General features: G+C 38.9%; 1 protein-coding gene across 3 annotated transcripts; it reads right to left on the reverse strand.

Moving 5' to 3' along the window:
• Positions 1-646: 646 nt before the first annotated feature.
• scai (suppressor of cancer cell invasion) lies at positions 647-27524 on the reverse strand. Of its 3 annotated transcripts, XR_004635000.1 has the most exons (18): positions 27138-27524; positions 22055-22179; positions 17341-17436; positions 16991-17077; positions 15712-15810; positions 15200-15296; positions 14978-15076; positions 13845-13997; positions 11856-11957; positions 11629-11730; positions 11373-11451; positions 10645-10768; positions 10438-10519; positions 10284-10356; positions 10012-10185; positions 9378-9478; positions 7645-7873; positions 647-1138 (listed from the first exon to the last, which is right to left on the reverse strand). XR_004635000.1 is itself a non-coding variant. In XM_034710132.1 (17 exons), exons 2-17 carry the CDS (start codon positions 22159-22161, stop codon positions 7727-7729), a joined length of 1722 nt encoding a protein of 573 aa, XP_034566023.1. In that variant the 5' UTR covers positions 22162-22179; positions 27138-27524; the 3' UTR covers positions 647-7726. The 3 variants fall into 3 exon arrangements, 2 of the variants coding, with proteins under 2 accessions (XP_034566023.1, XP_034566025.1); XM_034710132.1 differs by having other exon boundaries at positions 647-7873; XM_034710134.1 differs by having other exon boundaries at positions 647-7873; positions 10645-10747; positions 27138-27523.
• Between the last annotated feature and the right edge of the window lie 390 nt (positions 27525-27914).

A 27914-nucleotide genomic window follows, 5' to 3' on the forward strand; every position in this document is an offset into this window, starting at 1 on the left:
ATTAAATCTAGACTTAAAACACAAATAGTGAAATTATTACACGCTTAAGTCTTATAGAGGTTCACCTTTTTTACACATTTTTTTTAAAGTTATATTTTTGGGGCTTTTTTGCCTTTATTATATAGGACAGCTGAAGAGAGACAGGAAATGTGGGGAGCGGAGAGAGGGGGAAGACATGCAGGAGATGGTCGACCAGTTGGGAATCGAACCAGCGACCCCTGCGACGAGGACTATAGCCTCTGTACATGGGGCGCTTAGACCGCTAGGCCACCAGCAACCCACACATTTTTTTTAATTTAAAAATATATATAATGCTAAAAAATATTGTTTTAAGTTAACATTAAATTCTGGGAAATGCAAAAATGGATTCTTGTTATTTTCAGTGAGACACAGCTGAACATTTTTCTACAGAAATGAGAATTAAATTTACAAATTAGAGTCATTATTACCAAGAAAAGAGGAAATGCAACTCTGCAGTACCATATCCATAATCCAAATGTACATATATGTCTTAAAACTAATATAATTAAATAATCTCTTTCTTTCTGCAGGTCTAAGACATACACATACGCTTTGTGTAAGTTTAGATTAAAAATACAAATAAAAGAACCCATCCAGCCCTCAAATAAAGACACTCATCAGCTGCTTTCATGAAGCCAAATCATCTTTTTCTTTATTGGCTCGGTCTGTTAACACAGAAAAAAGAAACATCTGATACAATAATTGTTCTCCGTCACCGTCGGGATGAGAAAGTGAGAGTACGTCAGTCTTTGGCACTTTCTACTCTAAACAAACATGCTGCTTACAGAGATTAGCGTCTGTGCATCTTTTTAAAACTCAAACTCAGAAAATACATTTGACAGTTTGACACTGACTGAAAATCACAACAAGCAAGTCACACATGTTGCTATAAAGAAAGGCTGCACCCATGTTTTGGACATATTACGAGTATAAAAAGGTAAAAATGACTCCTGCTTGTCAGCGGGAGAAAACAGGATTGATCAGACGGCAGTAATCAGGGAGTCGTCGACATGCTGCTCCATGAATGAGGGTCCGTTTCATGATGCAGTGGCTGTTGTGCTTGTTGTGGTTTCATGTTAAAAACTGCTTTATTTCTTGTGCTCTGGAGGGTTTAACACTGTTAATGCAGGAAAGCAATGATTTAGTCTCACCAGATCACAGCCTCATGACCCCCTTCAAATCCTCAGTCTCTGTTTCCTTTCGTGTCTCTACATCCTGCAGGTTTTAGTCTGAATGTTCATAAAAAGTGCATAGTGGCAGCTGAAGGAAATAAAAAATTGATTCTGTGTGACTGCAAAACAAATCTAGAGTCAACATGTTGATGAGACATTCTCTACTTCATGTGGATCCTGGAAAAACTCGGACGTACTCAGATTTTTCTTACTTGAATAATAAACTGAAATGCATAGGAGACGACACACACCTATACAGGAATGCTCAAGTATTTATACTTTCTAAATCACAAACTCTCTAAATAATAAATGTCTTAAATCAGATCTAAAGGTATTTGGCCACAGCAGAGATCTTTAAGAAGTCAGCGGTGTGTAAACTGTTCGATCATTGTTAAGGCGATGACAGCAGAGGAGAAAACAAAAACTTAAAGAGGCATCAGAGGGATTGTAAACACGAATGAAGCCGTGCCCACAGGTTATAATCCTGCTAGTGGAATCATCCAGTTTGCAAAATACAACTAGATCTTGCTCTGACTAACTTAATATCTTATTTGCACAAGTTAAATCTTGTTTTAAATAATAAGAGTCATGCGTGGGTGAGTGGACTTCTTTAAATATCTTATTTCAATCTGAATATCTTGTTTGGAACAAGTTTATGTCTTGGTGAGAATTTTTATCTATCCCTTTATGCAGGCAACATTTTGTTTAAAAATATTGACTTTATATTTGCAAAATTTATTATTTCTTTCTTTATTTGCTTCCAATAAATGTTTATCTTGTATGTATGAGTATCAACTTGCATAAACAAATTATATCTTGCATGCACATGTAATATCTTGTTATCCCTAAGGGTGATATTTTGCGGGTGCAAGATTCATTTTGTTTGCAAAATGTTTCTCTGCTCAAATCACTTTAATCAGGATGTTAATCAGTTATCTTGTTTATATCTGATTCCCCAAAGTGTTTATTTTGTTGCAAGATGGTTACTCGTTGCAGAAGTTAGTATCTTTTTTCCTTCCATAAATGTCTTTTTTGCACGAGTTACTATTTTGTTTGCACAAGATATTTTGGAATTATAACATTTTAAAAATGAATCTGAAAAGGACAATATTTTGAGACTATTGGGCTTAGACAGATTACTAACTCGTTTCCACAATAAAGCAGTTTATATCTTGTTCTCTAAGGCAAGTATCTTGTTAACTCAAGTTACTATCGAGTTCTCACAAATTAAAAACAAGTTAACCTGCGTGTACAAGCGGTATATAGTTTAAATATTATCTTGGGAGTATCTCTTGCAAAATTGACTTTTTTAATCTTGTTTGCATCTGGCTTGCATCTGGCTATCACAAAATTATGTCTTGTTCCTTGAAAAAATATTGCTTGCAAAACTAAAATTTTGTTTATATCTGATCACAACAAAATCAGTATGTTGTTCGTATGAGCTATGTGGTTCCCACAGATTGATATCTTGTTGCCTAAATGTTGTAACTTGTTTGAAGAGATCTTGTTTATACAGATTATCTGTTTTGCATGCAAAAATATCTTATTATTTTGAGTAAAAAAGTGTGCACAGTTATCATGTTTGCAAAGGCTCAAGACATATCCTGTGCAAGAGTTCCCTCTTTGCTCGTATCTTGATCACAAACGAATACAGATAATGATTTATCCAGCGATCTTGTTTTGCAGAAGTTATTTTGAAGCATGAAATATTGTTTTCATCACACAGAATCAATTCACACTATTGCACAAGGCTGCTCTGTAGCTGCTCCAAAAAGTTTAAAATAAAAGTTAAAATAAAATAATTCACACACTCAAACCGACGTTCTGTTTCATAAAGTTCGTCCGTGAGGGTTCAAGCAGATTCAAATCCGTTACCTGTGTTCATATGATCACTCATGCTACTCAATAACTTAACTGGTTCTGTTCATGGCCTTTTTTTAAAAATATGAAGCACAGAAAACATCACTACAGACGGACGTAACAGAAGCTCAAAGTTATCTTATTTATTTTATACTTATTATGATGATCAGAGGACAGTGCAGCGTCACTGTCTTGGTTATTTTCCTTTAAATAACGCAGTGCCAGTATTCATCCATATTTTCATGGGCTTAAGTTCAGGAGACACACCGTACAATAACATGTTATAAACACATAAATATGAATTTTGAGATTAAACGTACAAACTCGTCAACATGCAATATTTGACCATTTAAATGATACATTTCTTTGTTTCTTCGTCTTCTGTCCTGATTCATGTCCAAACATGTTTCAGAGTTTTTGTTGTTTTTGCTGATAATTCTTTGCAAAGTAAAAAATCATGACTGGATTCACACAGCAGTGTGTTCGAACACCGCCGACTATAAAACATGATCGTTTTAAGGTCTGTCACACATTTACATTTTGTTATTGCTGCTGAGTCAACGCGATAGACTGTAGAAAAAGATGGAAGAAACGATGGCTCACTAAAAGTGAAGCCAAAACATTTAGAGCTCTCCCTGCTGACCGGCTGCAGTATTTGATGATATAAAAGAAGTATGAAGCAGGATCAGTTTAGATCTGACTCTTCTTTAGAATGTTGACTTTTCTCTCAGAATTCTGACAACAAAGGCAGAATTCTAGAATGATGTCTTTGATCTTAAAGGCAGAATTCTAGAATGTTGTCTTTGATCTTAAAGACAGAACGGTGAGAGGAAATGTAACAAACACTAACACAAGAGTCATTGAACTTTCCATAACAATGAGTGTCTGCTTCAAACCAACTCAAGAATCTGTGACTTTAATATGTAGCTCTACCAGCTGATTTCTACTGCACAGACTCTGACTCCAAAAGTGAAATATGTCAGCGCCAGTTGTTGTTGGACATTTTGGCTTCACCTTTGAACAACAGGAGCAGGTGGAGACGTGTCGTCCATCTTTACATTCAGTCAATGGTCAACACTTACAGAAATCAGCGTACATGTTTCACACATTTCAGGCAGAAGCTGTTAAAAAGTGACAGCAGATGAAAAATGTCTGAAATCACGACTTTAAAAAAGAAGTCACCAGAGTGAAGGGCTGGTCTGAACAATCACAGAAGGACCAGGAAGAAATGGTCTGTTTTTTTTTCCCTAAAGCACGACAAACAGCATCATAACAATATCAAACTTCATAAAGTGCAAGCCTACAATATCTGAATCTGTCCATAAGAGGGAATGTGGATCATTACAATGAAAATAGAGGAGAATGTAGAAACGGCTCTCTTTCCCACTAAAAACGGAGAAAACAGTTTTCCTCTGCCTCTCTTCAAGTCCTCAGAAAAGTTGGAATGTAACGTCTTTAGAAAAATGTCAACAGAACAAAACGGCCTCGTGAACATTTTGCTCTGATTCATGTTTCATTACACATTTCATAGACGCACTAACTACTGAACAAACACACCTGTGCCAAAACATCGCTTTACATCATCTGTACACAAAGTCAAACAAAGTCAATAAATATAACAAACACTAAAAATAGTGTTTCATCATTTCTCAGAACTCTTTCCCCGTCCAGCCGGCTCTGCTACCTTTGCAGTGAAGAATGATTCAGGGTGGAGGGCAGTAATCTGTCAGCTGGTTTCTCTACGATGGTCTGTGCTATCAGCCCACATGCTGGTGCCAGAAACAAAGAAAGCTCAAACGGAAATATTTACATGAGGTGATGAACGAGAGCATGTCTCCAGGAGCGCAAGAAGGGTTAGTGTTCATGCTTTTTAAAGGTCCAGCTTTGTCGCCTGATATCGGTCTGATTCACCGCTGAACGGATATGTGGCAGAGGTTTTAGAGATAGTGTTCGTAGTGATGGTTAAGGTCCTGAGCCAACAAGTTGTTTAAGGCCTTGAACAGGATACTTCCTGTGATCCACTTTAATTCAGTGATCCCAACAGAACAATCTCTTTATACCAACCATCACTTCTTTATCACCTCCAGAGGTTTTGTCTGAAAGCAGCAACCACCATGACTGAGCACTACAGCAATTATTAGCTAACCTCTGAGGATTGAACCTTTATTGGTCCAAATCTCGTAACAGTAGCTATTTATTCCTCTATCAGTTAAGTTTGCAAGAAAAAACAGATCCCACGTCAAGGTTGAATCAATCCACGAAAAGGGCTCCAGCACAATTCACCTCTGCCTGTTAACACTGTGGCAAAAATGTTCATTATAGGGATGATCCAAGATGACTAATTTCCTTGTTGTTTTAACGAAAATCCAAATTCTGACTAACTGACTCGTCCAAAGATAAGAAATCAGACAAAATTAAGCAGAAACTATTTTAATAAGACGGGTTCACAGAGTCTGAAGGTAAACAAAAATTGAGTGTGGCTACCACTAGCACAGCTGGTTAACATCCTCATGCCTGTGCTGGTGTTGCTCTCAACTTTATCTCCATTTAATAGATCAACAAACTGACAAACCACACCGCGTTACCAGATGACATCTGTCACCTGTGCTCGTTTACATCCAGGTAGTAGAGCTTTAGAGCGTTATTAACCAGACAAATCCAACTAGTGGAGGGAGGCTGCTCTTTCCAAAGACAAAGTATAAATATGGCACCAAAGGGTCCTACTCTCTCGTTTTAACAGTTAATTCAGCCATTGTGGTTGCTGCTTGTTCAACCCTCTTCATCGTCACCCAGTCTTCCTCTCGTTTCTCTACAGTCAGATTTTTAATGGTTCCGGTGACAAACAAACCCCAGCCGTATATGAAGCCTGAAGCAGCTGATCAGAGCCAGATGAGTCTGAGATGAGCTGTAGTTTATAAAGCACACCAATGATAATCCTTCTACCAGTAAAACCTGCAGGTTACATGATAATCCTGTCATCATTAAGGTAACTGAGGTGTTTGGCAAATCATTGAAACGGTTAAAGCACTGGTGCATGTTGGCGTTCCTGTCAGTCCTCTCTCAGTCTGGATTGTCCCTGTTTGTCCATGCAGCACATGCACTGACTCCACCTCCTCCCAAACCCCTCATGCCTTTTTAGAACCTACACGTCTTTGTGTACCTGTAAAGGTGGAGGCTGCTGTGGCTGAAAACAGAACATGATGCATCTCTTTGCTTTTTTTGCATGCAGGTACAGCACAGTGATGTGGAAAAGGAAACACTTTAAATACGCACGATTAAAGGCCGACGTAAAAGATGGGCTGCTGGTTAATGAAGGAGTGATATCTTTACAATAATGAAGGCCTACAACAGAACATGATCCCATGCACCTCAGCCTGCTACAAGATAAGCTGCTTTACAGCGAGAACGGTTTGGCAAATACAAAATAACCATAACAGTGAGAATGTTTTTGGTGAACTCTTTAGATTCAAAGGGTGAGTGCTGAAGTGAATATTTAAATATTTACGGATGCAGTGAGGGGTTCTCTCAGCACAAACCTTCCTTTAGCTCCTCTCTGTGCTTCTCTGACTCTGTTCAGACCAAAAGCAAAAAGGTTTTTGACGCATCCTTTATTTTTCCGAGTTTTTCCGAGTCAAACTTAGGCGTGTTGAGAAACCAAACGTGCGAACCGTGAAGCGCACACATCTCTGTAAAACCTCCCTCCTCCTCCATGAGCTGTGTGTGGATAAACTTCCAGCTACCTGAGGCTGACCAGAGTCCAGTTTGGTGATCTGTTAGCTCAGATCAGCACCAGGATTCCTCTGATGGACACCAACTCCATCTGTGTCCACTGAGTCTCATTTTCACTGTATTTGGACAGTTCCGATAAAATTGCCCAAAATGTTTCTTACTCTAATGCTACAAAAACCCCAAATAAATGAGTTTTACTGAGATTTGATGGCATTAAACATGTTTAGAAGGATGCAGAAATAACTTCATTTAGCTGCAGATTTATAAAATGTCTGACTCTTAGAGGTCCGTTTGCAAGGTGACAAGCAAAGACGCCCAAAATGGCTTTGTTTTTCTTATGAGGTCTGGTTGGAATATTTCTGATGCGACATCCTTTACCTTGCGTCAGAAATTAAACTTCCACAAATATTCAAATGATGGGAAATCTGTGTGATTGGAACACCTTGCAGAAATTAAAGTCCACTTGTGCAGCTGCATAAACTTTGCGTTTGATCTGGCAGTCCCCTTTGCTTTTGGTCCGAACACACTCAAGCACGATCTTCATTCTTTAAACAATAATAAATATTATTTTAAAAAACACAAAAACGACTTCCAGCTTCTTTACAGCTATGTGACATGTCTGAGGCTGCAGTTGAAACTTTTATTTTGATGGGGAGCGTCAAGTTGTTGAGTTCTCTGCAGCGCTCGCTTGTTTTCTTTTACATGATTCTAATATTCATGGAGAGAGACACTGAGCTTTAAGAATGGGGAGTTTATACATTATTTTAGATCCTCTGCCTTGTTATGGGAACGTTTTCATGTTGCACCACAAGTCGACAGTTAAATGCAGATCATGTTGTGTATGTGCAGATTTTTTTTTTACCTGTAAAAAACAGAAAGACTGTGAGGGCTCTGGCAGTTGAGTCTGTATGTACACTGATGCCATGTGGCCCTGTGTGAAGGTGTTAGTAGGCTTCCAGTGAATCATCCCAAAATAGACTCTGCACGTCCAGCATGGTGGCCAGCTCCAGGATGTGCTTCTGTAGAAGGCTGCTCTCCACCGTGTCCTGTTTGGGGAGCTCGGGGTACGACTCGGGGAAGCTTCGAGACTCCTGCGGGCGAAATGTGGGACACAACTGAATCCTAGAGGAACTATCAGGAGAGTGTTTCAGCATTTCTTTTGTTTTGAATCACCAGACTCCTTCATTAAATAATGCGAGCTAGCAGAATTGTTTTGATATTCAGTTTGTGTTGAGTGGTTTTAAACCTTTAAAGCTTTTTAAAGCATTTAAAGCTGTTTCTACTAACAGCAGTTTTTGTGATGGCAGCGCCCACAACCTCACTTTCAGAGCTCTCCTCACTAATGTTTACAGAAGTTGTCCTGCAACATTTTGGCTTTCCTAAGCAGTGGACTTAATTGCTTGATTATATGATTTTAATCAAGAAATTTCTGTTTATTATGTTTGTTTTTGTTTTTGTTATGATTATTTTTACCTTTTGTATTTCTTTCTTTCTTTCTTTCTTTCTTTCTTTCTTTCAATTTATTTTAAATATTAACATATTTATTTTATTGTATTTCTATCATAATTATTTTCTTTTTTCCCTTTTCTATTTATGTATTTATTTTTATGTATATCATTATAATTATTACTTATTGTTATTATTATTGTTTTTCTTCATTAATAAATGTATTCACTTATCTACTTATTTTTGTTTTGCTTTGCAAGACAAACCTGACTTGCCTAAATTGTTTAAGTTCTGTATATAATGTGGAAAAATTCTAATAAACACACCTTTGAAAAAATAAATAAATAGATTTCTACACAAGTAAACGTAAAAACAGTTAAAAGAAAGAATGCAGCATTAGCAGCAGCTTAATACTTGGAAATTATAACCTGGAACAAACAACAAGGTTAGATTGTCCTCCATCTTTGATATCAGAAGTCCCGCCCCTTCTTGATTTTGATTGGATGAAGTCACAGTGGACACAGGCCCTTATTCTGATCCAAGTGTTAGATTGGTCGTTTATCGCAGGGAGCTAGTTTGGCTGAGCAGTTTAAGCGCTCGCCCGAGCACAGAAGCTACTCATACAGTCATTTTGATTTGAAAGCAAACACCAGGGAAGGAAACCCGGCCACAGATCTCTGAGGTCAGATCATGATATCCCCTACACACAGGAAGACAAATCTATGAATTGATCATGAAGGCATAAGAAGTCTGGAGGGAGGACATCAGGAACTGAGCTTCATCACTTCTTCTCTCTCAGTGAGAAGCTGTCATTTTTAAAACCTTTAAATTCTGACACAGGATAAAAAAACATTCAGTCTATTTTTACGTCCCACAGCTCTGAGCGTGACGTTTCACCAGCAGCACCAGCAGCACCAGAGCGACACGGCAGACTCCTCTGAATCCAGCACTTAGCTCTGAATAGAAACTCTGAGGTGTTTTTATGATACGAGAATCCTCTAAAGCAGGACACACTCTGCTCCCCGTGCCTGATGGTTTAAGTGCTGCAGATCACCGGCCTGGACTCAGACCTGCTCTGAACTTTAAAATGCATTTTCAGCTTCCGCAAAAAAACACAGTTGTAGGAAAAGTGCAGCCGCAGTGACTCACCCGGAAGAGTTTGTGCAGCCTGAGTGTAGCTGAGCAGAACACGAAGCGGATCAGGAGCAGCCGCAGGAACTCGTCACCGAAGAATTGTAAAAAGGCTTGATCTGAGGAGAGAGAGTGGAAGAATATTTATACTCTTTATCAATCAATGAAGACATTACAGATTCAAACATTCTCTGTTTAATCAGGTTTAGGTGGGAAGATTATCAGAGGGGATCACATCAACCATGAACGAGGCTGTAAACCACATTACAGAGAAAACCTCCAAAATTAATTTCTATACCATGGAGGCGTTTCAGCGGTTGTCTGATTGTCTCCATTAAAAAAAAGAGAAAAATAAAAGAGATATGGATAGAAAGATAAACAATGATGAGTGACAATTGTGGACCTTGGGCCTGGGTTTGACTCCAAAAGTGAGTTACAACATTGAACAGAGGCACAGACACGAGGGAGGATATATGTTTTGATCTTTAAAACTTCCTCGGTTAATATCCTTCACAATGAAATTTAAGTTATTCCTTAACGTGTTTAACTGAGTTATAGAAGCAGCAACGGTTGACCTGAAGTAACCTTAAAGTATTCATGCTTGACACCGTCAATAAATGCAGACATTAAGAGTCCCTGTGTGACGCGTTACCTATGTTTCGTGATCGAGTTATCAGCTGCCCAATGTCTCGGTAAACTTTGCTGAGGAACTCCTGTGCCTGCTCCCACAGTCCTCGCCGCACGTTGCTCAGACCACACACCGAGGAGAAGGCCAGGAGAGGACTGTAGAGGAACAGAGTGAACAGACTCCCCCGCTGAGACTGATCTGAACACGTGAAGGGGGACAGAGAAGGACGGCATGAGACAACAGTCCTACCAAATAAACACAGGATCTGTTAATAACAGAGCAGGTTTTCTCCTCACCTTGCACACTCTTGGGATAAACCGTCGGAGAGAGTAGACACACCAGCGGCTGACCGAACAGGTTAGTGAAATTCTGAAACAGAGGATGTTAAATTTATTAGAATCACATGTAGAGTTTGCTGTTTGAAACACCTGGAGGAGTTTCAGTGTTCACCTTGTACGCTGTGCTGTTTGTTGAATCCACAATGACAAAAAGTGGTTTCCGGGTGAAAGGGAACAAATCTCCGGGATGAAGGCTGAAACGTCACGAAGAAGAGTCAGGAACAGAGCTGGGATCATACTCTCATTACTTTTCTATTTGAAGACTTTAAGAGCCCTGGATATCTGACATCTTCTCAAACAATCCTGATCGATCTCTCACCAGTGCATCTCTTTCTGGGCGGCCTGGTTCCTCTTCTGCACCGTCTCCCCGTTCACCACGTCTCTGTTCGTGTTCGTGAGAACGCCTCCGAAATCATACGGCCCTGCAGGACGCACAGTTTTCCCTTCAATCACACCCACACAGGTACGTCTCAGATCTTGTAATTATTTTACCCTTACCCCAATGTTGTGAATTAATTCCTCATATTTTAGTGAGTGTACAGGGGGTGAATAGTTATTATAACTTTGGTTTGATTGACAGGTGGCCTTAGCTTCACCTGTCTGCATGTTTCTAGATCAGTGAGAAGTTGTTTGTAGTCAGTATCTTCAATTAAGTAACCACCAGAAACCTTTGGGTGACATCACTGAGACTTATTCCACGGTCTCTGATTTAAACAGGAAGCTGCTGTTTGGAGAGGCTGCTAAGAGTTCCTAAAAAGATGCTAAGCTACGTTTAGCTGCAGACAGGGTCACACACACGCACTTTAGCCTTTAGTTTATAACTTTATTCGACTAATAGTTCATGCACGGCACAGATGCTGAACCAAAAAGCTGATTTACATCTGAGGTCTCTGAGCAGGAAGATCAGAAAACAATGCAAACTTTACAAACAATGCATCACATAAAACCACAGATATCACATCATATTTTCTTTAAGACTGTAGTATACAAAGGTTTAATCAGTGATCACATGACTGGTTGGTTTAAAGGCACAGAAGCTTAATGTACCTTCATAGTCCGAGTGACCTGTGGGGAAGACTCCAGTCGCCGACAGGTAAATGAGCAGGACGCTGTTGGCCGGTAACTCCTGGGAACGTAAAGATAATGTAGTAAAGAGATGAGATGAGAGTGTTAGACGTCAGTTCGTGGGGTGCAGAGGAAAACCCGTCCAAAAACTGATCCACATTTTACCACTTTGTCTCACATAAAGACTAACTTCAGTGATGTTTGATTCAGGTACGCTGTGTTTTAAAGGAACACTGACCTTAAAAGAGGCCGACAGGAAAGTAAAGAGCTGACTGAAGGTCGGTTTGTAGAGCAGATACTTGTGAGGGTTTTCTCTTTTGGCTGGTTTCTCGTTGGGCTCCTGTGGATGAAGAATCATATTTATATCACAGATCATTCTTTACTTTCAGTTTGATTATGTAAGACAGGATATCTTCTCTTTCAATGCATGTTTGTGTTTCTTAAATCACAATATCTTGAACTCACCAGCGTTCCTTGTTTGGAGGTCTGCGTGGCCAGGTTCACCGGCTCTCTCTCCAAAGCTTGAAGCATGCGGAACATATCGATGGTTAGCTCACTGAACTTGACCTGAAAGAGGAACAAAACAAAACTGAGAATCAGCTGATTGAGAAGAAACATTTGATCAGGTGGTTTTTTCTCATGCATGAGAAAGAGAGTTAGGTTTTAGTAGATTGTAAGTTGACAAACTGAGAAGATTCAGGGATGAATCAGGATTAAACGGAGACACAAATCCTTCATTAAAAACTTTTTTGGCATTATATAAAAAATGTGTTTTTTTTAGTTTAGTATGTTGATATATCACATCCAGCAGAGGGCGCTGCTTCTTCTAGTAATACCATCCAGAGCCATTCAGGAGATAAAGGATGTGTTTTACTCATAGACTGTATAAAATATGGACGTAGTATCCGTGACGTCACCCATCTGTTTCTGAAGAGCTGTTTTGAGACCAATCGGCGGCGGCAGCCATATTGCATCTGTCGAGCCAGTGTGACGTAAAGAGGCCGAGTTTAAACCTCCTAGCCAACAGCTACAGACTAGTAATCTCAATATCTTCGAAATTGACACGTTAGAAAAAAATTCACCCCCCCTCACAGTGACAGCACATCGAGAAATGACCTATCCAGACTACACTGGTCTTTTGTACCAGGCTGTAAACATGTTTATTGCTGCTGTAAAAATCGTCTTTTTCCATTCATGTGTATGTGACTTCCGGTACTTCCGGAGCCAGCCTCAAGCGGATCCTCGATGAACTGCAGCTTTTAACACTTCCGCAGTGGAAGATGTTTTTAGACCGGAGATTGCCACTTGGTTTTACTTTAGCAGAAGCTTCTGGTGTTGAAAAATGAAGTCAGTGTGGAAGTGCAAAACTATGCAGTTCCATAAGTGTCCACTGGAGGCTGTCTCAAAAAGCAATGAATCCCCATTAGACCCCATATTAAAATGTTGATTTTTACAGCACATGTTTACAGCCTGGTACGATAACAGTTTGGGTCTTTATGGCTCATGATTTTTAAAAAAAAATATGTGCGGCTATATTTTTGCCGCTCATCTGTTTCAGTCATATCAAGGCTCAGAGTTATATATAATCTGGGGAGGGGACACTTATTTTTTGAAGTCTGGGAACCCTGAAATAATAAGCATTATATCTGGGTTCCATTCTATTCTTTTGATGACATTCAAAGTGTAACGTCCAGCAGAGGGCGACTCCTCTGATTGTATATCAGTCTATAGTAAATGTTCCTCCTCCTCCTCCTCAGCTAATTTGTTCCCTCAGTAAACACTAATGAGCTTATGGTATCAATCTCTAGTTTCTTCTTCAACACAGCATGATGTTCACTTAGTGAATGATGGTCAGAGTCACAGAGAGCATGAAGGGTGGGAGGAGTCAGAGGTGTGATTGACAAGTTGCCACCAGGGTGACCTAAACAAAGCCTTGCTCATGTTTGGTTGTATCAGGGACACCATGAGGTGTTTAATGTTCATCATTTTGGCAAAAACATTCTGCCAAAGAATATACCAAAATAAAAAAATCCACATTTAGCTGATATATATTAGTGTGAATGCTCTTATGAAGGTAGAATAGAAAGTGTAAGTAGAAGAGTGATATATGAGACGGAGCGAGGGTCAAAGCGTCCTTGAATCATTGCTGATCACAGCTGCAGAGAGAGGGGAGGTGTTGTTGCGTGAGGCCCAGTGTCTCTCTGCAGGTAAGACGCAGCAGTTTGATGCATGAGCCATGTGTATTATGTTCCAGACTGACTATAGTCACTATACAGATAAATGTGTTTCTATCAATGCATGCAGATCCTAAAGAATGTTTCACACAGTCGACACACTTTGTAGAGTCTTAATGAAACTATAGTTCATGAGCGACATTAAGACAGGAGCAGTAATGACATTAACGTCTGTGCATGAGGAGTTAGGGAGTGAGAATTAGAATTAGTGTGTTAAAACCTGGTTGTTACAGTTGCCGATGATTAGTGCGTCTGCAAGGTTGAGCTGCCCAACCACCATGCCTTGTTCCAGCGGAGGCACGCTGCCCTCCAGCAGGCGGTTACTGGTGACCACCACCGAGTTGTTGTCGTTCAGAACGACTACCGGATCGGCCTGAAAGACAGAGAGAAACAAGAGGGACACAACTCATCAAATACACGGACTGTACGTTAGGATGGATGATGTTATAGCTCCTCAAAAAGTGAGGCAAAATAATTTATAGCTCCTCCTTCAAGACTTAGGTCCCGAGAAACGGTTCCAAACTTTGGAGATTGGTGGATTTGATAAGGCACATGAGTTTTAGTTCCATTTTCCAACAAAGTTGTGAGAGGACGATGATGGCGGACCACAACGAGAGATCTAAAGCTTGGCTGAGCTTTACTGAAAATGTAAAGGACGCAGTGAGGGAGGAAGAAAGTCTGTTATGACCTTTAGTTTAACACGGCGTGAACTTGAGGGAAGGCTCTGTCTTTGACGTGCTGCTGTCTCCTGTTCATAAAAATATAATAAACCTTCAGAGCTTAAATTGTTTGAGAACTCAGATTTAAGTCACAGTTTCAGTACTTAAAAATTCAGTGTGTACACTTTAAAATGCAAAGAAAGCTTGGAGCAGCCTGTAGCAGCACAACCCAGATGGTTTATTTTACACTAAAGTCCCTCCTTTCAAGGGACAAACAGCTAGTTCAGGATTTGGAGGGGGGGCACCTTGGATCCACCTCTGAGGACGTCAGCACTGTATTTGCATAAGTCGATCTCTACAGCACAGACTCTCATCACCAGTGTGAGACATCAGAAGCCGTCATCTGGAGTATTTTGGTTTCAGCAGATGGTGAGGATGTGTCATCCATCTTTAAATGCAGTCAGTGATCAGATACATGAGACAGCAGATAACTAAAAACAAGAACATTATTCACCCGGCTGTCAGTTTGAAAAGAGACGATGATGAGTTCAGGGTCAGTTTCTGTAAATATCTTCAAATGTGCAATGATTAGATTTACTGTTTTCTTAGAAACGAAACGAAAACTAGACAACAGGATATTTTATTCAGACAATGAAAGCACTGAGTTATGTTCAATTTTGAGAGGTTTTTTTACCTCCACAAAAGCTGCCACCTCCTGCAGAACCAGGTTCCACTCCAGCTGGTCCTCCGTGTTGAACCTCTGAGTGTAATCCTCAATCTCCTCAGATAACTCCTGCAGGAAACACCAATTATATCTTTATTTAGTACCAGTTATTAAATCCAGACAGCTTCAGATTCACAGAGTAAGATCCAGATAAAGTTATAAGAGTGTTCTGAGCAGGCCGTCACATCGTACCTTCACCAGAACTTTGACGAGATCCATTTTGTTCAGCAGTAAACAGACCACGATGTAGCGAGCGTAATATCGAAGCTTCTTCACTACGAGTTCTGGTCTGATAAAAAAAAGGAGAAGAAAACATTTAAATTCATACATTTCTAAATCAAATACATCTGTGTTGAATCTTTTCAAAGAGACAATTAAAATATGGTTGCAGAAGACTAGACAGAGCGGGGTCAGAAGAGGTGGAGTGTTTTTATGTCGTGTAGTTGGATGGATAAAGATTCATGAGGGTACTCAGAGTAGAAATTAAACTATTAAAGATCTTGTTTGTTATTTAATGTCCAGCCTTACACTTCAAACATAAATCACTAGAGTCTTTATTTACTCAACATAATGGAGGGAAAATAAAAATAAATATTTTGCTCCATTTTAAAACAGAAGAAAAGAAAATCTTCACAAAATTAAAAGTCTGAGAAAGTTGCTATGAATACAATTAAATTTGGACGTCTTGGGAAAGTGGAGCTCACCTGTCCTCCTTGTTGACCTGGAAGTAGTAGGAGCGCTGGCGGATAGCAGAGTAGAAGGAAAAGGCCTCGTTCAGGTAACTCGTTTCTGAGGTACGAAGGCTGTCGATCAAAATCAGAGAGTAAGAGGTGTTACTATCTCAGTTTAATACATTTAAATACCCTTTATATGAGGGCTGCATAATAAATACCAATTACATTGTAATCGCAATATTCACATTTTCACTGCACACAACAGAAAAGTCTGAATGTATCACCATGAAAGCTTCCCTTTAAAATGTTCCTCACAGAGAGAGAGAGCTTTCTGTTTGTATGCACCAAAACTGAACTCTTCTGGACATTAAAACAGTGAGCTCTCTGTGTGTTTATAAAAGTTAACTAAGGACATACCTTTTTAATCTGGATTTTATCTTGGAGTCATTTAGTTTTAGCCCTAAACTGCAATATGACTGTTATTACTTTTGTTTTAGCATTTGTTTTTATTCTATATAAAAACATTTTATTTTATTTTATCTTCTGGTACTTATTTGATTTGATTTGATTGATTTCATTGTAATGTTTATATTCCACTTTATTTTATTTTGGTATCTTTCAGATTTAATTGTCTTTATTTTTTTTCTTATATTTATCTGATTTGATTTTATTGATTTTATTGTAATGCTTTGATTTTATTTGTATTTCATTTTTATTAAATGTATCTGATTTTATTTTATAGATTTTATTTGTATTTTTAAATATTCCGTACCACTCTTCTCTATCTTGTTGCAGCCTTCTATATTACTTTACCTAGTGTTGTTGTTTTCTGTCTCTCTGTTGTTTGATGAAGCACTTTGTGCTGCATGCTTGGATGTATGAAAGGTGCTTTATAAATAAAAATCAGTTGAGTTGAACAGAAAACTATTTCAGGTAAACAGTCAGATCTCTCTCAGTCCTTTAACCTGCTGGATGAAGGTTTATCAAATGAAATAATCCAGTGTTCAGGTTCTAACTGCAGCTTTTTAACTGTACACTAAATAACATGTTTAAATCTCAGAGCCTAAAATGACCCGGAGTCGCAGCAGAACAAGAAGAGGACGAGATCAGAGTTTGTTTCTGCTGCTGCAGCAGTTCAGCCTCAGTCTGGGAATTGGGACAGAGTCCTGCTGCTGCTTCTGCACCCTGAAGGACTCTGCAAGTCTGTGTGTCAAAGTTCAATCCATGTGCACTCAGAGCAGAAGAGTGTCAGTATGTAGACGATGGATGCACAAGGTGATCGGCTCGGCTGAGACGGAGGTGGACTCACTAGTAGTGGTAGTAAAGTTGTCCAATTTTGGATGCAACCTCCCCGATCTGCCATCTCTTCAGCCCGTACCGACTGTCCAGAACCTGCCTGTCAATAAATAACACACACACACTGAGCACGGGACAACATGACCATGTGAAAGACCATCAAGTGATCTCATCTTACAGCTAACATTTATCAAACAAGTCTGCACCCTTAGCTTTGATATGCATCATGTTTTGTTTCTGCAGGATCAACTTACAAGGCAGCAGAATCTCTAAATCTTCACACACAGCTATCTTCATATAGATTTAAGGTGTTAATAAAGTGAACATGTTGAAAAAGAAAAGTGAAAACAGAAAAGAAAGAACCTGTGCTGCTGCTGGAACTTCCACAGCTTGGTGTAGACGTCAAACGTCCGTCCAAAGTAGGACTGCCACTGCTTGTGTCCATACTGAGGGAGGTCTCTGCAGGAAACAAGGATGGGACAAAGGTCAGATGAGGAGAAGAAAGAGAGGAAGAGTTACACAAACAAACTCCTTAAAATGCAGCAGGCTCGGTTTTCATCAGTTTCAGACCACAAAGTGAGTATGAATTATTTTTTCAGTCAAACTTTATCGAAGCCTGAAAATCTCTTAGGTTTCCTTTATGTGCAGAGATGATGGGATGTACAGAACAGCACATCAAAAAGAGGAAAATGTTCCATAAATGATAAGCCTGTGGATGAGCGTGTGGTTGTTTGTGTCATTGAGCGTGTGGTCCTCGGATCAGATGAAACATTCTGAACACACGTCAGAGTGTTGGGGTTAGAAACAGGCAGCAGCTCTATCCTCCGCTCCGTCTTTTCGGTTCAGCGTCCTGGCTGCAGCTCCGTCCCGTTTGGCTCACAATCACAGGACACGTTCACTAACTCCTGCTCCTCCAGATGGTCGCTCTGTCTGTTTGCTCTCTCTCACTCTTTACGCAGAAATCCACTCAGAGAGAAAATACACTGAATTATTCACAGGGTCACTTCTTTAAGAGAGGCGCTCTGATCTCAGCGTGGTCTGTTTGGTGTCTGGTAACCTTCCTGAAGTCTGTGACGCACCTCAGCGTTGACCTGTTATTTATTCTGCAGACGCCAGGTGAGCCGGAGTATTCCCCACTGTGCTCCACGGACCGACAGTTTAAACATGCATTCACAAAATCTGAGAGTGTTTGTTTCCTGAGCTGGAGTCGGAAACACTGAGCGTAAAGAAAATAATTTAACATTTACCGAAGCATTTACAGAACACAGCGTTGATTTAACGCAGAAAAGAGTCTCTCCTCCTCTCTTCTCTCACACCCTGCTGCTCCCTCAGCAGGACAGGTGGCTCCTCACACTCAGATGAATCCTGATATATCAGAATAAAGTCCACTTAATTAAAGTCAGACTGAAATTTAGACTTTCTTTTTAAATTACACACACAGATGAGACACAGACTAGATGCCTACATTTATTCAACAAGCTCAAAGAAGTTTAATTTTCCACAAACTGTCATTAAATGAAATTAATAATAATCATTCACTTATTTAAAGCTCCTGTGAGGATTTTTTTTAGTGGGTCATAAAACAGACTGAAATTAACGGTGCTGCCTCTTTATGACCCAAAAAGCAAAAAAAAAAGGTAGGAGACAAAATGGTCAGTTTAAGTATCATATCTATATTGTCTTTATGTATGCCTGTAATGCTGCGAGCGGGTAGGTGTCAGACCACAGTCTGTATAGATCCACAATGAGTGATACATTTATCATCAATCAAAAGCAGAATTATTTTTTTTTCATCAAATATAACCTGAACATTTTAGGATCCCAAAGCATCAAGAGGTATCACTTTGTCCACAGGGGGCGCCAAAATAAACACAAACAGAACATTGCTACCAGGAGCTTTAATACTAATGTGAGGGTTCAAACTAAAACCTGGGATTCTAGATTTACCTCATTTCCTGAATGAATAAATAAATACAAATGTGTGAAATACATAAAAAATGAAGATGCAGGATTTTTATAATTAAATTGTAAAATATAAAAAATAAAAACTTTTAATATCAAAATAAAATAAATATTTACTTACCAGGAATAAGAATTTATATACATATTTTTTTACCAGAAAGAATTCACATTTTATTCTCATGCAACACAAATGTTGAACAAATTAACAATGAATTTAAAAGTATCTGATTATGAGATCATCACTTCAGGGAATTTCGTCAAGGAAATCAACATAAACATTAAGTTGTACGTTTTAAAAACTTTACAAGTTTTTGCGTAACAAATAATTATTATTTGACTTATAATAACTTTAACACTACTTCAAAAAAACAAAAAAACTGAATAAAGACAAAAACAGTCATTTGGACAACCTGATGTCATCCTTTAAGCTCTCACCTGGTAGATTTAATACAAATACATTATTTTAAAGATTTGGAGTTTAAAGCAGTCTTTAGCAGACAAGAGTGAGTGGTGTTTAAAAAGTCTGCATGCTGAGCTCGACTCTTTCACTGAAAAGACTCTGAAGCTGCAAACCAAAAACTACAGGGTTACTGTTTTTATTTTTAATGTTTTATTTTTGTGTTTGGACGGCAGTTTATGTCACAAAGGGACAGAAATAGCTTCATTCCCTCTGCAGCCATCTGATTTACTTTGAGGTGATCAGTACTAGAGTCTGGCAGAGATAAAGTCTGTACATAGAAATAATCAAAAACGAGAGAGAGAGAGAGAGAGAGAGAGAGAGAGAGAGAGAGAGAGAGAGAGAGAGAGAGAGAGAGAGAGAGAGAGAGAGAGAGAGAGAGAGAGAGAGAGAGAGAGAGAGAGAGAGAGTAAGAGTACATATTCTGCATGGTTTATTTCTCCTATAAATCAGGTAAATAATCTGCAGGTTAATATCCTGGAAACAGAATCTGATCTTGCTCTCTTCGGGGTTTTTTCAGGCACACCTGAATCTCTGATCAAACTGTCACAGAGGTAAAAATAGTGTCTCAGCGTCTCTGACCTGAAATGACTCAAACTATTTCTGGCCGTTTTAAAAACTTCTGATCTGAAATGGAAACCCTTTTTTTATTTCTCCTGTGATTAGAAAAATCCAAACAATTATCAGAAGATCATCGCTGACCTATTTACACCGCTAACACCGTTACCACCGTTTACAGGCCGACTGTGATTGGCTGAGTGGAACTCCAGCTCCTTCAGACTCAGCCGGCATTACTCTGACTCACAGCAGGGACAGATATGAACTTCAGGGAGTAGAATTTTTTAACCTAGAAGTTTTTAGATTTTGGATTCGATTTTTCCAGTCTGTCTTTAAACTTTTAATACTTCTCCATCCTGTTCTCTTTAAATCTGTCTTTGTGTTTTAATGTTTTATCTTTTTATGGTCAACTTTTACTGTTTGTTACCAGCTTTATACAAATAATTTTACCGGACTAGATTGGATTGAAATCTGATTTGCACTGGAGGAATTTATTGCTCCAATTTACTATATTTACTTTGAACTCAATCTTACATTCTGAGCTCTTTTGTACTCACGATCATGTTGCACATTCCTGCACAAATTCACAGCTCTTCCAAGACACCTTCTATACATAAATAATTAAATATGTATTTTAATATTATAAGCTTGTTTTGTTTAGGTTAAGCTTTTACTCTGCATCTGTGTAAACTTATGGTTAATACATCTAATTCTGATTTAAACATTAAATGATGACATCTGCAGATACTAAGATAATTTTATCCCCGAAACTTGAAATGTAGACCTCATGGTCTTTAATTTATAATAACTAAAATAAATCAATAAATAAATACAACTGTATATATGTGATTTAATAAATAAACTGATATCTGTCAGATACTCAGTCTGCTTTCTAAATGCATAAATCCCCTCTTTGTTGCTCTTCACTGATTTTTAAGCTCTTTATAAAAAATACTTGTGGCATTTTTAGATGTGTCTCAAATTTAAATATGCATTATAAATAAGATTTCTTATAAACAAACAAGATGCAGACATGTACCCCTTTTTTAAAAACTTCAACACAGAACATATTCTACACGAACAGTTCAAGGGAAGAAAAAATAATATTTATATATTTATATATATCTGACCAACAGCAGATCCTCACATGACCGTCAGATCCTCTGCACACCTGAGCTCCACATGCTTATAAAGAACACACATCCTGTACTGGCAGCGAGCGATGCACCTGGACGGACATCGAGTCCAAAATAAACCTCCTGGAATCCTGCAAACACTTGGCTGAATCTGTGTTTGTCCTTCCTGCGTGGAGCGTGTTTTACCCACAACTGTCCTCACAGTGAGATCATAATCTAACACCTTTTAGACCTATTTCCATAAAATATTCAAGCTGCATTACATTATAGTTACATAATTATATCCAACCAGACAGACTCAACATCTCTTCCTCTGTGTGAAACATCCTTTAGTCACTTTTCTGGTCATAAAGTTAACAAAACTTTAGCTCCCTTTCAAATAGAGAGAGAGAGAGAGCGCACCTTCAATGAAAACAAAGCAGTGAAACAGAAAAATACAACATTATCTTTGATTGTTTTAAAGTGGTTAGCTCTAAATAACTCATAAACACGTCCACACCTCCTCACAAACCTCCAGACAGGAACTGGATTTGTGTCTCTCTGCTCTGCTCTCAGTCCCAGCCACTACAACACTAACTCATCTCATCACAGGTGGGCAAACACTGATGTTTCATTGCAGTTAAAAACTCTGTTACTTTTATTTTATTTTATTTATTTAGATTTCTATTTTATCATTACTATTATTATTGTTATTATATCTTTAACTATGTAATTGTTGTATTCCCCTGTCCAGTGTTGTAAGCTGCTGGAACAAAAGAATTTCCCCCATCTGGGGATCAATAAAGTATATCTTATCTCATCTCATCTCATCTCATCTTATCTCATCTTATCTCATCTTTTCTTATCTTCTTTGCTCATGTCCGTATTTTCTCCACATGCTTTGTATTTATGTTTTCTCGTGTCGTAGACTCGTGTTGTGTAAATGCCGTCCAGCTGAAGGAGCACAGAGAGAGTAAGAACTGACCTCAGCCCATTGAAGAGTTGTTTGGACTTGTCCAGCAGGTAGCAGAAATCTGTGACAGTCTTCCTTTCACCTAACGGAATATCATCCTCAGTCTCAGCTCCAGTCATGACACTGACTTTTCACACCTGGAGACACACAAAAACACACAATCATTAAGGAGAGTGGAGACAAAACAAGCAGCAGACCTGAGACTCCTGTACTGTGAGATGAAACTGATGTTTCTGTCCGGAGCACTGCCACACGCTCAAGTGTCCTCGAACAAAACACTAAACCTGGTTTTACTCACAGTCAGCAGAGTGTGAACATGAATGAATAGAAAAAGTTCATCCTCTGTTGTCAGTGAATGAAGGTGGTGTGAACGGACGAGTCGTGTAAAAGCACTTTGTGTGGTCGTAAGACTGAGGAAGCGTTATCTAAGTTTATTTAACCGTTGACACAGACTTAGCCTTAGCCGGCGGCGTCTTTCCCTGCATGTCATTTTCCCGCTCTCCATCAGGTTCTGGTTCAGGTTACTTTATCTGTACCCGTAGGCAGACTTGTTTTGTAGCCAGTGAGATGTTAGGTCATTAAAAAATTACAAGACAGAAGTCAGACAGAACAAACTACTTCATGTGCTAAACATACAAAAATATACAAAAACTAATTTAACAATAAAAATGGTAAAATGAATAGACATAATAAAATGATAAAAGTGCTAAAGGTTCCATTTAAAAGGCATATCAGGAAACAATCAACCAATAAAAAGTATAAAATCACATGAATAGATAAGAAGATCTGGACTTAAGTCCTAAAATTGGAGTTTGAGTCTGTATGAGAAAAGAAATGCTCTGACTTGTTCAGCTTAGTGATAGCAGCAGGAACAAAGCTTTTTTTGTACCTTGGGACTAAAAATGTCGACCAGAGTGAAGAAGCTGGAACTCGTTCTGCAAAAGGTGTGAAGCATTATTTAGCGGTTTCCTACTCTACCCAGTGTCCTGTCTAAAATAGAAGGTATAAAAGCCCAATGATATCACTTTAAAATAAAGAAAAGAAAAGAAGTCTGGTGTCTTCACAGAAAGGAAAATAACATCCGTTTATGGATCCAAAAAAGCATCTCAGTCTGTAATAAAAGCTCAGAAACAAAAACCTTTCCTGGATGTGCTTCATTGTGGCGACTTTGGTCCCAATGCTTAAGTTGAAAAACATAGTCAAAAATCGTCGTTGAATTTGAAATAAAACCCTGCAAATAAAAAAATGTCATTATTTTTCTGTCTTTCTGTGTTGCTAGATGACTCCTGAGGTTAGAGTTACAGTAATAGCGTGTTCATATAAAACGCGAAAAATCGTGTTATTTACACGAATACGAACGCGAGAATGTTTCGTATTTACTTGCTTATTCGCGCAAATCACGCTATTCGTGCCATTCCCACCACCCGACCAGAACTTGCATCTTTAAATTGACTTAACATGTAATTCACTCAGCCGAATGATTTCATTCACCACATTAGGGTTAGCTAAAAGTTAATCAACAAAAGCATCAGTAGCAGCAAGCTACATGAAGTATGAAGCAACATTTAATCACTTGGAGGGACAGTGGGGGTCATGAGTCTTTGACATCATTATTTTGGGGTCGTGGGACCCTGAACATTATATCTTTGGGTTGCAGATAAAATTTGACATCTGAGGACTTAATAAAAGGTAAACAGTGACAGATTTCACACATTTTATAGACCAAGAAACTCTTCAATCAAACAATGAAATAACATCCGCATCGGTGGCATCCAAACATCGTTCCCCTCCAAACTGTCAGCAGCTCATCATCAGACTCTGCTGAGCGTCTTCTCTCACACATGGCCTACTTCAATAAGAACAGAAATAAGTACGTTCAGAGTAACTGAGGAAGAAGTGCGTCACATGGACACCTTTTTTAGGTTGACCTGGGATGTCCCAGATTTCATTCTCACGGCGGCTGCAAAGAGACGGATGGCAATCAGGTCAAAGGATGCTCACAGGCTGATCACAACGTTCAGCTCCTGTAGACGCTGGAAGGTTATTCAGACGTGGAGGGGACTGGAGGTGAGACGCTGGGAGTCTAAATGATGGAAGGATGGCACCTTTACACCTTCACATCATGACCCTTATATTTAAACATTTTTATATTTAGGACCCAAACACCAAGGGATGCACTCTGAACACCTTTCTTCTACTTCTTCTTCCTTACTTTCGTTCCTGCAATGAGTTGCAAATCTGTCAGCTCTAACCTGCCCCAAAACTCAACAAAATATGCAAGCTTTTCAAATCTAATGAAGAATTTTCAATGTCCCTGATCTCGCTGACACACTATGCAAAAGAGGCTCAATGGCGCCACCTATAACATCCAAAAAAGAGTTCCATAGTTGGGTTTGCATGTTGAGAATGTCAAGACCTCCAAAAAATTCCTATGCACCCACAACAAAAACCAAACAGGAAGTCAGATTTTTTCAATGAAGGCATCATTTTGGTGATTTCCAGGATCACATTAGATATTAGGTCAGTTTATGGTCGTCACCCTGAAGATTCAAAGATAAGTAAAGACTTAAGTTTGCGTTTGGGGGTGTGGCCAAAGCAGTGCGGCAAACTTTAATGTTTGCTGGAATACAACATCCAGCATTCAATCTGCTCCAAATCTCAGAGGCATCATCATGGTCCATTGAAGAAGGCATCTACACACTCAAATCGAGGCGGTAGTAACTACAATATAAAATGTTCAATCTTCTCCAAATGTCTCACGTATGATGACACGTCTGGACTGAGTAGACTAACACCTGGAATGGTATCTAATTAACATGAGCCTTGTCAAGAGTTAATTTGTATAATGACTTGCCTTCTTAATGTGTTTGAGACCATCAGTTGTGTTGTTCAGAGGGAGGGTTAGTACACAATGGATAGCCCTATTTGACTACTGTTGTAATCCAGATTATGGCAAAACCAGATTATTTCATAGTTTTGATGTCTTCAGTATTAATCTACAATGTTGAAAATAATTAAAATAAATAAAAACCATTGAATGAGAAGGTGTGTCCAAACTTTTGACTGGTTGTGTAAATATTTGGTCATAGTCCAACACCTACACGCTGTAAGCCTTCAGACAAAAATCAACCACAACACATTAAATTCACACACTGATTCACAATTAACGAACATCACTACAGTGCACAACAACACTGCATGATAACCTTCATCAATTTCTGCCCTGTGACTAAACCCACAATGCACAAAGTTGCAGACTGTGTATCACCACTTTTCAGATCACAACTGTTTTTTCAGAGTTAAAACTTCATATTCTTATTGCATGGCCTTTTGTGTGCACAGTCATTGCATTTCTCTGTCTATCTGAATAATCATGCACATTATAAGGATCTTGCATGTTGAATCTGTCGGTGTCTGCAGGATAGGCTCAGCCCCTGTGCATCCTTTTTACCATCACCTCTAACAAATGCATGCACAAGTCTGAAACCTTCACTGTTATGTCCTCAACACATGCATCTTCAAGCTAAACAGTGACTGAACACAGACATGATAAAAGACCCATGACCAAAACAACAAGAGGAGCCAGCAGGCATCAACGTCAAAATCAACCATGGTCGTAAAATCCATGCATCTGACCAAGTCTCTCAAAATCACCTTAAATCATCCGATAAGATCACCTCATGAAGTCTGGTCTTGTTGTAATTGTTTCGGAGTAAAGAGAGCAGCAAACTTTAACGCCTTTGTCCCAGGTCAGACTTTTGGAGGATGTAGCAAGAGATGTTCCTGGGACCAAAGATTGTAAGTTCCACAGGCTTGTAACTTAAATTAGAATATGCTGCTGTTTTAGTCCATGCGTGTGTGTGTGTGTGTTCAGGAAGTCATGCATAGTGATGAGTGAGGACTTTAAATGAGCCTCAGTGTGCAGAGAGAGTGAGCTCTGAGAGGAGGTGTGCATGTAAGACATCACCGTGGTGCAGCCAGCACAGACATAAAGCAACTCTCCTTCTGGACTCAAAGAAGAGGCAGGATTTATCATAAAAGAAAAATACAGTTTCCCCTCCAAACATCACAGATCTCTCTGCCTCTGCACGTCAGGACGGCGAGCTCTTTGAGTGTTTTTAAAACCAAACTAAAGAACTACATTTTTAATCTGGCTTTTAATTTGGAGTAATGTCATTTTAGCCCTTAAATGCATTATTATAATCATTATTTAACAACATTTATTTATCTTATTTATTTATTTAGTTATCTAATCTGTATTGCAGCATTTAACAACTGTTGTTATTAAAAGAGGGGAGGTATCTTCATAAACCTCTTTGGGGCTTATAACCTCGCCATCACAATGTTTTTATGATGTGCAAAAAAATAAATAAAAATAATATAAAATTAAACTAAATTAAATTAAATTAAATTAAATTAAATTAATTTATCATATCAATTTGATATTTTTCAACTTAAACTGATTTGTAATTTTGCTTTATACTCTTATTGATTTTATTGCTTTTACTGTATTGATTTTATTTAATTTTGAAGCATTGTTTAGGATCACCATCTTCTTTCTTTTATTATTATTTAAAACGTTTCTTTTATTTTCTGTCTGTTGTGTGAAGCACTTTGGGCTGCATGCTTGTATGCATGAAAGGTGTGTTATAATGGAAAATAAAGGTAATTTTAATATAAAAGTTAATTAAGGAAAAAAAGAAAAAATACACATTTGAAAGACCTGCAATTTAAAAAATGGGCCCATTTAGTCTAATAAATCAAAATAAATATGTCTGCATTTTATGTTGAAGTGTTCTTAGCTTATGAACTATAATGTTAATTAATATTATAAAGAGTAAGCACAGCTGTGCTGCCAACTAGTCTAAATGTGACAGTAGTGATTTAGGTTGACATTAATCTACCTAACTAGCTGGTAACTAATTAGTCCAGGCTTCATGTAGCCGTGGGCTGCAACACAGAGATGTTATAACCATCATTATTAAAGCAGACCATCCCTCCATTCATAAAATAAAGGTCTGGATTAAATGTGTGGAAGAGAATCCCTGTCACAGTCAGGTCTCTCAGCCTGTCTGCAGAGTCTGCTGGTCCTTACCTCCTAACGCTGCCGAACAGAGGACCACCTCAGAGGAGATCTACAATCCAGACCCGCGACCAGCTCTGAGGGCGGAGCGGGACTCTGATGGCATCTCAGTCCGTGTGTGAGTAACACCGGGCCGGCTGAGGGACGAGCCGTGTCCCGCTGCGGAGAGGATGGAGCTGCTGTCAGGAGCTAAGCGGCTCCTCTGTGCAGAAAGGATCCTGTGACAGCAGAAGAGACAGAGGAGGAGACAGGAGAGCAGACAGGAGAGGAGACAGAGGAGACAGCAGGAGGAGACAGAAGAGGAGAAAGCAGAGGAGACAGCAGAGGAGACAGGAGAGGAGACAGCGGGGTAAAGACAGCCGCTGGCTACTCTCCACTACAACTGGCTAGCTACTTCCGGGTCAGCGCCAAAATAAAAGCCTCGTCATTGAGAAAAAGGGAGCCAATGTTATTACAATTTCACTTTTAAAGCTGCTGTTAGTAGTCACAGAGTAAACATCTTTTTAGAGAGAGGGACTTCGAATGTCAACACTATCCCTCCCAAACAGAAGTGTCAAAAGTATTCACATTCATTACTCAAGTAGAAGTATAGATACTAGGGTTTAAAAAGACTTCGTTATTAGTTGAAGTATCAACTCAAGCTTTTTACTCAAGTAAAAGTGTAAAACTTCTGGTTTCAAACTACTTAAAGTATAAAAGTATAAGTAATGTAAGGGGAAAAATTGCCATTAAGGACAAAAGCTTAGGCTGCGCCACAGGGGCCTATAGTGCACTACCCCACCTCCCCCA

Source organism: Notolabrus celidotus, chromosome 19 (genome assembly GCF_009762535.1).
Source record: "Notolabrus celidotus isolate fNotCel1 chromosome 19, fNotCel1.pri, whole genome shotgun sequence".
NCBI lineage: Eukaryota > Metazoa > Chordata > Actinopteri > Labriformes > Labridae > Notolabrus > Notolabrus celidotus.

Bases quoted from the DNA above. Each gene is read 5' to 3' on its own strand.
- scai (XM_034710132.1), bottom strand. From the start codon at position 22,161: ATGACTGGAGCTGAGACTGAGGATGATATTCCGTTAGGTGAAAGGAAG. The intron at 10,357-10,437 runs GTGAACACTGAA...CCTCTGTTTCAG, and splicing joins CAAACAGCACAGCGTACAAG to AATTTCACTAACCTGTTCGG. The intron at 9,479-10,011 runs GTAACGCGTCAC...CTCTCTCCTCAG, and splicing joins AACTCGATCACGAAACATAG to ATCAAGCCTTTTTACAATTC.